Raw genomic sequence first — 13319 nt, forward strand, 5'->3', positions numbered from 1 at the left:
GACCTTTTCCATGTTGGATTTCTGCTCTGTGGATTGCACACAGAGTATTGCATCTGTTACCTTTTCCAAGTGTTTCTGAAAGCACAGTTCAGGATTAGCGCACCTGTCAGCAAACTGAAATAAGCCAACCTGTTCCACTGTTATTTACCATGGAAAAATGAAGAACTGTTCAGAGCTGTGTTTAACATAGCAGTAAGTTACTTTGGTAGTGATGACTGTATTATCAGAACAGAATCAAATTAATCTCAATAACAGTTTATTATTAAGGTAATGAGATAGCTACAGATGTGGATTTCAACATTTATATTCACATATATGAATCCATATATATTTATATTGAGATAAGCAATTCTTTCTACTTAAAGGCTATTATGATAAATACTTGTTCTTGATTTTTAAGGAGCTTAAAAGTATGTGCATTTATAATTTAAGCATGTTAACAAATTAATGGGATTGATTGCATACTCAGCATTTTAAAGCCACTTAGGTGTTTAAGTATAAACTTAGGAAGTCTAAATTAAGGTTCCTGTTTCTTAAAATCTTAAACTTTTTTTTTAATCAGAAGATATTACTAAACTAAATTTTGTATTTAGGTAAAGAAAAATCGCAAATCTTTCTCAATATTTGCATTTAATGATCTGATGATTCTATGAAATCTCAAGGAACAGATCGTGTATTTGTGATGTATATTTTGTGATCTGTAGTCTATAGTCTGGAAAAACAAGGTATATTAAAGTAACAAGCATTTCAGTAAATAACACCATGTTTCTGGTACACAGAGAAATGGACAAGTTCACAAATGTGGAAGAAGTCTAGATTTTTAACAAGTTCTCTTACAAGCTCAGTCTACTGATGTTGGAAATATATATTACTCCATGTAGGTTTAACTTTACAGTTTGATTTATTAAAAAATACTGAAAAGAATCACTTAGCAACCCAGAAACAGTTGAACAGCAACAATGTCTCTGGAGACAGAAGAAGATGAAATCTCAAGTGGTCTAAATACAAAAGGACTAAATGAAAGCTTTCACGAGTTTCCTGAAAATGATGCCAGGAAAGACTCATTACATTCATCAGAGAATCCTAAAGTAGTTGACCTAATTGCAAAAAGTCTGAATGAAATTTCATATGAAGTTCCTAAAGCAGAGGACAATGAGGAAAGCCATAAAATGACTGAAAATTTATCAAAAACCGATTTGCCTGAAAAAAGGTATAAATATGAATTCTCAGCTGAGATAAATGCTGCCACAGTGCCTCAAAGTGTCTCTGAAACAGATGTGAGAAAATATGAACTACTTATATCAGCTGAAAAGAATACTGGAGAACTAAACCAAATCCTTGCAGAAGATAATGAAGATGCCAGAACAGACACGTTACCATCAGCAGTGAATCTTGAAAATGCTGAAAATGGATCAGCATATACATTGCCTGAAGAAAAAGATCAAAATTTCACACTTATGCTAAATAATAAAGGATTAAGGGACATTGCTCATTTTTCGAAACCAAAATTTAAAATATTTGCATTTATACAACAATGAAATAAAAACATTACATTCAAATATAGGTAATCTAATTAATCTGGAAGTCCTATTAGTTGAAAAAAATAAATTGACATCACTGCCACCAGAAATTTCCTTACTTCATAAACTAACAGTATTAAATGTCAGTCACAACCAGTTATCATGTCTCCCTAAAGAATTATCAAAACTTGTAAATATGAAGGAACTGTTTCTCAATCACAACAACATTGATGAATTTCCTTTTGCACTGAAAAGCCTTGAAACTTTAGAACTTTCTGGGAACAAGCTAAAAATTTTGCCTGATACCATGGTTGACATGAAAAATTTGAAGGTACTCAGCATTGATTCCAATCAGATCTTAATATTCCCAAAGGTTGTCTGCTACCTTCCTAATCTAGTAAAACTCAGCATATGTGAGAATTTGATTCAGAGCTTGCCAAAGGACATTAAAGAGCTCAAGAAACTACAAGAATTTTCAATCAGTAACAATAAGCTTATATTTTTGCCTGTGCAGCTTTTTCAGTTGACAAAACTAAAAGAACTCAGAGCTCATGATAACAAACTGGAGTTTCTTTCAGATAAAGTTGAGAATTTACAAGAACTTAGGTTTCTGAACCTTGCAAAAAATTTATTCAAAAACATTACAGAGAATCTTTGCAACTGTACCATGTTGAAACATCTCATTCTACATGATAATCAGTTAACCCAGCTTCCTGCTAATATTCACAAACTTAAACACTTAAAGGAGTTTTCTGTAAGTAGGAATCAACTGGACTCACTGGATGAACAAATATCACATTTTAAAGACCTCTCCATAATAGAGCTCTCCGGAAATGCATTGACATACATTCCTGTTGAATTAAAAAATTGTATGTGGATAACCAAAGCTGACCTCAGCAATAATAAGCTCTCTCAGTTTCCACATGCGCTGTGTGCACTGTTTGATCTTAAGTACTTAAATCTTAGTGGAAACTGTATTTCAGAAATAGTACCTGGAATTTCTTACATTAAAAATTTGGAGTATCTACATTTAAACAAAAATAAACTGACCTCTCTTTCTGCATGCTTGTGCAGCCTTACAAAACTAATTTACTTGGATGTAAGTGAGAATGAAATCAATAGCATTCCAGCAACGGTATCTGAGATGAAGGCTCTCCAGGTACTTCTTTTACACTGCAATAAATTTGACTTATTTCCCGAAGAAGTGTGTTCTTTAAAGAGTTTACAAATACTCAACCTTGCAAATAATCAGATAAAGAGCATTCCTTTAAAGATTAGTAATCTGGAAGTGATTAAAGAACTAAATGCATCAAACAACCAGTTTGTATCTTTCCCTTCTGAAATATGTCATCTTTCATCACTGGAGAGATTGACAGTGTGTCAAATGAATGGGTTGAAGGTAAGAGAACATTTCCTTTTAGGTAAGAAAAACTTGTGTTGCATAGATTGTTATGCTGCAAAATTATTATTAATAGACTTTCTCCTAACAGATGTAAAAGCTCTTGTGTTTGAATACACCTACAGTAAAAAGCAGAAAAATAGTTTGTAAAGATGCAAATCTGTATATGTAATTACCCATTTTTAATATCAGAACTGAACAAAAATCTATTAGGATTTTTAAAGGCATGCAAACTTATTTAGAAGTACTAGACATGAACTTCATTTTATATAGTGTGATTTAGGTATATCTTGAGGCATTATTTGGATAATCAGACTGATCTGAAACGGACCACATATTTTCTGTTCTTTTAGTATTATTATGAAATTCTGTATTTTCTATCCTTATGGATATTGAGAGACAAAGTGACTAGCTGCAATTTGGTAGATTAGCCTGCTGCAGCATTCCTCTCTGTGAAATGAACACCACCTTCCAAACTGTGTCATATTTATTAAAATTAGACAGTCATTAAATTCTCACTAATTCCAACATGAAAAGCTATTTTGGATCTTCTGTTTCTTATAGCAGAAAAAAATGCTTCACATTGCTAAAATCCAGTGGGGGGAAATGTTTATTTTGTTTTTTATACTAAGGAACAGGGAAAAGTATTCTCCTGAAGAAATCTAAACCTAACTTCTCTTCTGATTAAAAAGTCAGATGAGTAGCTGTCATGGAAAAAATGACACTGTGCTGTCATGGTCAGTTGAAAGTAAAGAAAATACTGTTTCTGAAGCAAGTACTGATACAATCTTTGGCTTGCTCACTAAAAAAAAAGGCTTTTAAATCTTTTTACCAGGATTTGCAAAATCAGCATTTCATGTCTGATTTCATAAAGGACTCATATTTCTTTGTATGATTTCAAATGTTGGTATGATCCCTTCCAAGGACCTACTTCCTTCGGACTCAGCAGCAAAGATCTTATGTCCATTTCTCAGAGAGCTGTAGCTCTAGTTTCCATGATGATCTGATTAATATGAGAACAGTTAGAGTTCCTAGAAGGAAAATAGAAAAGACCAAGCAAAGAACAGAACCAACAGAAGAGAAATAGATATTTCATTTCCTTGTGGCTGAAAAGACCCAGAAAAAAAAATTTGAGTGTTCTTCTGAGAGGGTAATTTTTTTTTTTGTGTGATTCATTAGTGATAACAAGGACCAAAAAAAAAGGTCTCTTAAGCTCCAGCTGTAGAGACATTATTCCACTGTATGTTTTTTATTGCCATTCTATTATTTTGTCTAAAAAAAATCCTTGCAAATTTCTATGCTCAGCATCAGCATTTTAATCAGAAAATAATAAATTAATTTTCCCTAGAATGGAATGTCATGAGCTTTTATTGTTGGAAATAATTAACAGAAGACTATTTTGCCTGCAGGAAAAATTACCTTTTTAACTTTTTACAGAAGAGAAATAGTTGTATCTACATAAATGAATAATGCAGCAATTGTTTTATTTCTTTATTAGTTAACAAAAGTTCCGGAGGAGATATCTAAATTGATTTGCCTCAGAGAGCTTGACATATCTCATAATGCATTAAAGGAAGTTCCAGATGGCGTAGGGGAACTGGAATATTTGGTCCATTTAATTGCAAATAATAATGATATCAGTCAGCTCCCCAAATCTATTACATCACTAGGAAACCTACAGCAACTTGACCTGAGTGGTAAGTATCAGGCATTCAATCCCTTAGTAAAATTTAAGCATTGAGCTATGCCCCTGACAAGTATGAATGTATCACAAGATAAGATGATAATGAAAAAAGAACTGAGGAAAATACAGCTTTGCAGTTTTTAATGTAGGCTGCTGTTATCTTTCATGCCTTCTAATCAAGCATCCAGTCTTAAATTTAATATTTTAACATGGCTGTTTCAGAGACCACATCTGTGAAACCTTTTTAAGTGACATGATTTTTTGCAGACATCATAGGCCTGCCAGCCACTAAGCATAATCACTACAGACTTTATTGTTCAGGATCCTGTCCATTACACGATTGATACTTTTCTGCTGCAAAGAATGTATATCTTTTGTAGATTACATTCACAGTATGTGGGGTTTGCTGCGGTGAAATAAGTGACCTGTTGATGAATTATGTTATGAGACAGTAACTGTGATAAACGACGAAAAGTCCAGAAGGACTTGAAAGACGTAGTAAATTTTAACCTGAACCTTGAAGGAAGAACACCAAGGACGGATGGTGAACCTTGAAGGAAGAACGCCAAGGACGGATGGTAAAGGAAGAACGCCAAGGACGACTGGATTGTTTATCCAGGAAGTAGAGCATCGCCAAAAGATAAATGGACTGACAGTTCAGGATGTAAATAGCATTAAAGACCAGCTGGATTATATTAAATGTCATATTGATAAGCAAGTAGCGAACTAGGTAATTAGTAAACAATGAATCAGCATATGGAGTCAGAATATAAAAGTGTGATCCTGCTTACAATAAAGTGGACATGCGTAGCATTCATATTGAGTGTATTGCCGTGTCTTGTCTTCACTGCAACAACAGTATCTGCTCATATGTGTGATTAATATTGCTGATATAATATAGTCTGTTGTCTTCTGTTTGTGGATGATTTACTTGGAATGTGAATTAACTGTTACAGATGCTAGGACATAAAGACAGGCTGCACACAGAGCCCTGCACAGCTGGTTATCTCAGGTACAGCCACACATAAACACAGCTGCCATGCTCCACACTACGTTAGTTCAGTTCACACTGAGCCTTGTGGCTCAGCACACTCCCATGCTGGCTGCTCCCATCCAAAACTTGTGTCTTGTTGGCTTGGGAAGCTGCATGTTTGGCATTAGCTGAAGCATCCCTGAAAAGGATCCCTTCCTGCCTAGCTGCTGTGCTTTACAGACATCCAGGCTGCTTTGGAAGTTTATTCAAATGTTTTCTGCCTGGTATTATGTAAAATCCTATGGGTCAAGGACTCCTTTTCACAGAATCACAGAATCACAGAATCGCTGAGGTTGGAAGGGACCTCTGGAGATCATCTAGTCCAACCCCCCTGCTCAAGCAGGGTCACCTAGAGCACATTGCACAGGATTGCATCCAGGCGTGTTTTGAATATCTCCAGAGAAGGAGACTCCACAACCTCTGTGGGCAACCTCTTCCAGTGCTCTGTCACCCTCACAGTGAAAAAGTTTTTCCTCATGTTCAGATGGAAGCGTCTGTGTTTCAGTTTGTGCCCGTTGCCTCGCGTCCTGTCGCTGGGCACCACTGAAAAGAGTCTGGTCCCATCCTCTCGACACCCTCCCTTCAGATACTTGTACACGTTGATAAGATCTCCTCTCAGCCTTCTCTTCTCCAGGCTAAACAGGCCCAGCTCTCTCAGTCTTTCCTCATAAGAGAGATGCTCCAGTCCCCTAATCATCTTTGTAGCCCTTCGCTGGACTTGCTCCAGTAGTGCCACATCCCTCTTGTACTGGGGAGCCCAGAACTGGACGCAGTACTCCAGATGTGGCCTCACCAGGGCTGAGCAGAGGGGGAGAATCACCTCCCTCGACCTGCTGGCAACACTCTTCCTGATGCACCCCAGGATACCATTGGCCTTCTTGGCCACAAGGGCACATTGCTGCCTCATGCTTAACTTGGTGTCCACCAGCACTCCCAGGTCCTTCTCCGCAGAGCTGCTTTGCAGCAGGTCAACCCCCAACCTGTACTGGTGCATGGGGTTATTCTTCCCCAGGTGCAGGACCCTGCACTTGCCTTTCTTGAACTTCATGAGGTTCCTCTCTGCCCACCTCTCCAGCCTGTCCAGGTCTCTCTGAATGGCAGCACAGCCCTCTGGTGTATCCGCCACTCCTCCCAGTTTTGTATCATCAGCAAACTTGCTGAGGGTGCACTCTGTTCCTTCATCCAGGTCATTGATGAAGAAGTTGAACAAGACTGGACCCAGTACTGACCCCTGGGGGACACCGCTAGCTACAGGCCTCCAACTAGACTCTGTGCCACTGATCACAACCCTCTGAGCTCTGCCATTCAGCCAGTTCTCAATCCACCTCACTGTCCACTCATCTAACCCACACTTCCTGAGCTTGCCTATGAGGATGTTATGGGAGACAGTGTCAAAAGCCTTGCTGAAGTCAAGGGAGACAACATCCACTGCTCTCCCCTCATCTACCCAGCCAGTCATTCCATCAGAGAAGGCTATCAGATTGGTTAGGCATGATTTCCCCTTGGTGAAGCCATGCTGACTACTCCTGATCACCTTCTTGTCCTCCACATGCTTGGAGATGGCCTCCAGGATGAGCTGCTCCATCACCTTTCCAGGGATGCAGGTGAGGCTGACTGGCCTGTAGTTCCCTGGGTCCTCCTTCTTGCCCTTTTTGAAGACTGGGGTGACATTGGCTTTCTTCCAGTCCTCAGGCACCTCTCCTGTCCTCCATGACCTTTCAAAGATGATGGAGAGTGGCTTAGCAATAATGTCCGCCAGCTCCCTCAGCACTCGTGGGTGCATCCCATTGGGGCCCATGGATTTGTGGGTGTCAAGTTTGCTTAAATGATCTCTAACCCGATCCTCCTCGACCAAGGGAAAGTCTTCCTTCCTCCAGACTTTCTCTCTTGTCTCCAGGGTCTGGGGTCTTTTACTTACACTGCTACAAACCAGGGCTATAATTTTGAAGTTTCTTCATCCTATATTGCTCTGATTGTATTGCTCTTCTTTCATGTCCCTTCACTTATTTTCCTACCCCCTTATGCTGATGCACAGACTTCTTCATCTTGTGAAATCTCTGCTTAACCCCTTTTCAGCTTCCTTCTTTGCTTTTATTTCCATCTGCCTCTGCATTTGTTGTGCTTTTTCTTGTCACTGAACCCTTTCTAACTCTCCCTTCAAATACTTTTAAATACCTTTTATTTCTTGTGCACATCTAATTTCCATTTCTTCCTTCAGTCCTTCCTGAAGAATTTTGATAATGCCAACATTAACTTCTACAAGATTGTCTCTCGGTTTCATACTATAGGAGGCCATGTGGTCAGTGCCATAGGCTAGGAAATCAGTGAAAAGATTCCTGTTATCTTTATTGATCGATCAATCAAGTCCTGAAACAGTAACTTCCCTGAGGCAAAAACTGTCTTCCTTTCCTTATGCAATGCTGAGCTCACTACCAAATTAAAAAAAAAAAATCCTCACTTCACTAGACATGTTGCAAGCTTCTTTAGACTAATATGATGCAGGTGTAATTAGGCATTTCTGTGTATTTTACCAGGAAATATTGTCTGATATCTTTGCCTGCTGGTCTTCGGCATCTTCATTTGCTGACAGATATAAACTTTGATGGAAATACCCTGTTTGAACCACTGTGTGAGGTGTGTAAAGGAAAGCAACTACATCCCATTCTATGCTATCTGGGAAGTGCTGATGAAAGAGACGGTATGTTAAGAACAAGTATATTATTAGGTGTTTTGGTGCATTAAAGGTAGCTACTGTAGGAGCTATGGAAAACCATTTTGTTAATTTTAAATGTTATTATCAGTACAGGTTCTGTTTCTTTTCCTCACCGATTTTGGTTAGTGTCAGCAGCATTTAAATTATGGTTAGTGTTCATGTACTTACTTTGTAGGCATCATATAGACTGAGGAATCAACAAGGATGTATACATTATTATTGTACAAGGGTTTGCATATAGAAACTTATGATTAAAAAAATGTAGTTCAGAGCTAAGACTATATTGTTGTATTAATACCTTTTTCAGAAATGGAAGCTGACAGCCAACAACTAAAATTGGGGTCTCAGAACTGTATTCATACCAGAAAACCAAACAGACACAATTAAATGAAATATGCATGTATCTCAGTTCTGCTCATCCAGAGATGTCATCTGCACTGAGAACAGAATAGCATCTCACTCCTTTTTAACCCCCCTGCCCTTTTCAGCTCTTGAGAATGCAAAATCTAAGCATCTATCTACATCATGGCTTTTCTATGGCCTTTTTTCTATGGTGCTATTAATTGTGAAGCACTGAAAGCATGTCAGATGTTCTGCCTGTGCTGATTTTGACTATAACATATGCCTCTCCTTGCCTCTCCTCCTGAATGATCTTCCCTTGGTTACAACAGACCTCCACAACATCAGGACAAAGTAAACTATGCTACCTAGTGCACACAAGCACAGGCCCACTGCCATCAAGAGAGGACTCCTGTTCCTACAGTACCCAAAACAATAAACAAAAACCTCTTTCTCTTCAATCTCACCCCTCTAGCAAAGGAAAAAATGCTTTATTTTATTATTTATTTTTGATTCCTTTTATGCTTTCTCTCCCCATCCCAAATTACTTTCTGCTAATCCTTGCCCCCCATCTCCCAAAATAAAAGACCCTGTATTCCTCCCTTCCAGCACCTTTCTCCCCTCAGCCCAAAAAGTTGAGGAAAAAAATATGCTTTGCTGTGCTCCTACAGCTCCTACAACCAAAAAGAGCAAAACTTTTCTTTTTTCTGGTATTTCCGTCACCCAAACATCCTGAATTGCCTAGTATTCTTGTATTAATATTAATGATTATATGATCTCATCTGAATTTTCTGTTATCCTTATCCTAGCAAAACTCATTCATCCTAACAGTACTGTCTCATTATCCTGTTTTCTGCACAGCTCAGTATGGCATCTCACACCTGTTTTCTTTCCAGGCTTAAGTTTCTAGTATTGCCTGCATCCCTGTGCCATCCTTCCCCTTCAGGCTACCTAGCTATCTGCTTTGCCAGAGTCCTGGCAAAGTTACAAAAATAACTTAATACCTCTCTTGACACCAAAGTATAACTTTACTGGTTAAGTTTACCAAAACAGAAAATGCTGGCCAGCATGGTCACTCAACTGTTTTTAAAAAAGAACTCACAACTAATAATCCAGACTACCACGACCAGTTACGAATGATAAAAGAGAGAAAACATAGCCAAGCCTAAAAAGCAAGAGAAGGCACAAGAGAATATAGTTGTTAAAAAGCAACTAGAGAAATAACTGTAAAAGAGGTGGACATGTTTCCACAGCCTGAAGACTGATGGCTCATCCAGGATGAAGACTACAGTAGGGGTTCCTGAAGGGGAAGCCCAGGCAAATTGCTGCTGAAGCACTGGAAGGAATTGTTTGTATCTGCTTTCCAGCTTCCTTGTGCATCTCAGCTAGGAGGCACTGCCTACCTGCTGTTGTACTCCTGGGTCAGGCTTGCTCCAGTGAGAGGCAGCCCTGTGCTCTCAGTCATTCCAGATGCTGATTCTGGATGTTGCACATTATTCCAGTATACTCTAAAAAAGACACTCCTTTGTTGCCTGCTCTTGCAGGGTTCTGGGATAGCACAGTGGAAGCCATCCATGCCTCTGTCCATGGAATCTGTGGAGGCATAGATAAAAAGTATGTAAGTTCTTGATAGCGTCTGGAGATAGAGACTACACTATACTTTTGCCAGTGTTTGTTCTCCCCAAAAATCTACTTCCCTAGACCAAATTGGGAATGAGAACACCTGGACTAGACTCATTCTTTGCAGATGAAGTTCTAGGAGCATTAGTTGGAGAAGGTGGTTTATCGGCTACTGTAGGTGTCCTGAAGCCCAGGGGACATGGCACCGTCTCTAGTGACCTCTGCATTTCTGCATTCACCTGTAGCTGAGATTGTAGAAAGGGGATCTTGCAAGCACAGGCAAAGGCAAAGTCAGACTTTTTATAATGATGTGTGCGGGGAAGGAGGGTGCAACAGTAATAGCACTTCCCTGCTATGTCTTTGTAGCCATCTCTAAGTGGTAAGTTCATTGAGAAAATTGTGCTGCTTTATGTGCTAACCAAGGAGGTGGGTGTGACCTTGGAGATCAACAGTGAAGTGCCATCCCTACTCCTGTGCACATGCTGCACACTGGATAACCAGAGTGGTGCAAATCCTGTATGCACTCTGTATCTGGAGTGGTCTCATGTGGCATGTGACAGTCTGTACTGATCACTGCAGGTTACCCAACCCCTCTACAACTACCAAGAGTTCCTGCTGCAGGAGAAGCGTGCATACATTCCTCCCATCTGAAAAAAAAGGCAGTCTTTATGTAGCATGCCATGAATAAACCATTCCAAAAGAGATTATCTGGATATTATTGCCCTATTATTATCCCTGACTCTGGAGGTTGCCCACATGAACGAGCAAGTGGTGTCTGTCTCATGCAATGTCCCTAAACTCCACTCCACAGTGATTTTGCTGAGCCCAGAGTAAGTCCTTTCATAGCTTGATGAAGACCAAAGAGAAGAGGAGAAGAGTATTGCAGCCACTGCTTCATCACCTTATGCAGTGCAAATGCAATAAGCTCTAATCCTGCCAATTGTAACAGCTATTTTCTGTCACATAAGAGAGAGATGGATTTGTACTTAGCATGTATGAGCTATTCGGGTATATGCAGTTGCTTTGATAATGTGCCTCACTCTTGACTGGTATCAAGCTGAATCGTGATGTGGATGATTACTGTGCAAAAATGTTTTCAAGACAGTACCTCCCTACCCCACTATTCCTGTAATGTGTGACAGGTGGTTCAGAAGAACAGCCTGTGCTTCCTCGCTCTGCTGTCTCAAACAAATGGAGCTTGGAGTTGTGCTTCTTCAAATTCAAGAAAATGCAAACCACCCATAATGTGACAGTGAACAAAGAGAGATGGTCTGGAGCAACTACCAGAGACTTAGCAGTATACCAGAGGTTCCCTTGGGTTTTACAGCCCCTTCGGTTGGGGGCCAGACCTCCCTTAGATGAGCATTCCATCTCCTCCCCAACGGGGTTATCAGGCAGAGAAGATGATGATGCATCCTCCAGGATGGTGACATCACCTTAGAAAATGGTATTTGGTCGTTATAAAAATCCTGAAGCAGGTAAACAGCATTTACAAAATATCTGTTAGAAAAGATGCACCATTTTATTTAATTGAGGATACTACTTTATATGTTTCTATTTAGAGAAGATACTGCAGAAGATATTAGAAGTGATTGCTGACAATGTTCCTTATGAAAATTTTGAATTCTTCTGCCAGAAACTGAAACTTCATCATGTTGACATCAAGTCTCTTGAAAATAGCAGGTTAGATACAGATTATTGTAACAGAATCTTGTTAATTTTATTTCCCATTTTCCTTTCTATTTTATGAAATTATTAAACAATATTTTGATTATAAAATTCATGATACTTTTTTGTTAAATACTGAGTAGGCATGTCTATGTAAAATTTATTAAGTATCTCCAAATCTTAGATTTTTTTCAGACATTTCCTCTTCAAAACTCTTTTCCTAACAGGACTGTTAAGCTGGAAGAGAAAATCATCACAGCACTGAACAGTTGGAGAAGTGAAAACCAAGTCCTAACTTCTGCTGAAATGATAGATAAACTGATCAGAATCCTAGTAATGACAGGCATGCATTATCTCACCAACAAAGTGAAAGCTTTAAAACTATATTCGCAATCAGTAAAATTTTAAACATGTAGTGTACAAAAAGTATTTATGAGAGAAACAAAAGTTTGTGGTCATTCTTTTTTTTCCATGAAAGTATTATCACTTTGAGCATACCATATCTTGAGAAAAGCTCAGCCTGTTTCTACAAACAGTTCAGAAACCTGTATTTATCTTTTAAAAATTGAATGTATAAAGAAAAATCAAAAGATGCATTTTTTTGATTTCCAAAGTGAAGTAACTTTAATTTGTTTAAAAATGTATTTAAAGTGATGTAAAATTGAGTAGAATGCCTTAAATCTATTACATCAAGTTGTTTGTTTCATTGTTGTGATAGTCCCAGTTTAAATTCTTGAATAATGATTATGGGCTGAAAAATTTTCCTTCATGGTTTTAACAGGTTATTCAGAACAAATTTTAGAATGTAGTCTGAAGCTATATGAAGATGCAGGAGGCATTCTGAAAATACACAGTGAGCACAGAGCTCCAACAGGGTGTTACCTTTCTAGCTATCTTGAACAGTATATAAACATCAGGAAGAAACAGGCCATTTCCCAGTAATTGCAAAATATGGGAGACGTGTTTAGAAATAGGGAACGTGGGTGTTGTGGGATAAAGTATGTGGCATCAATGGAAACACCCACACCGCTGAATAAGAGAGCCAGGGCATGAGGTCAAGCACTGTGTCGTCCTTACTACCTGACTTAACTTGGTGTCTGGCTCTGCTTTGGACCGCGCCAGAGTGCTCTCCAAGACAAAGCTGGCATGCTTCTGAGGACAATTCACTTCAGAAACAACTTCCAAAAAGCAGTATAAATGATACTACAAGCTATATGCCTCTCCCCACCCTGCACAGTCTTCTGTCACTATCCCCACAAGTCTTGTAATCATAAACGTTTCCATATTCCCTCTTGTGGTGCTCTGGGCCATGCAATGGACGTGCTCCATTTCACACTGTAAAA

At 38.9% G+C, this 13319-nt stretch overlaps 1 protein-coding gene across 1 annotated transcript; it reads left to right on the forward strand.

Moving 5' to 3' along the window:
• The first annotated feature begins 959 nt into the window (after positions 1-959).
• LRRD1 (leucine rich repeats and death domain containing 1) lies at positions 960-12384 on the forward strand. Its single transcript, XM_013941585.2, is given in 6 exon segments — positions 960-1489; positions 1491-2919; positions 4418-4620; positions 8171-8334; positions 11871-11991; positions 12204-12384. Coding segments are annotated over 6 exon segments (2628 nt in total).
• Positions 12385-13319: the final 935 nt, after the last annotated feature.

This window comes from Apteryx mantelli, chromosome 2 (genome assembly GCF_036417845.1).
Source record: "Apteryx mantelli isolate bAptMan1 chromosome 2, bAptMan1.hap1, whole genome shotgun sequence".
Classification (NCBI taxonomy): domain Eukaryota; kingdom Metazoa; phylum Chordata; class Aves; order Apterygiformes; family Apterygidae; genus Apteryx; species Apteryx mantelli.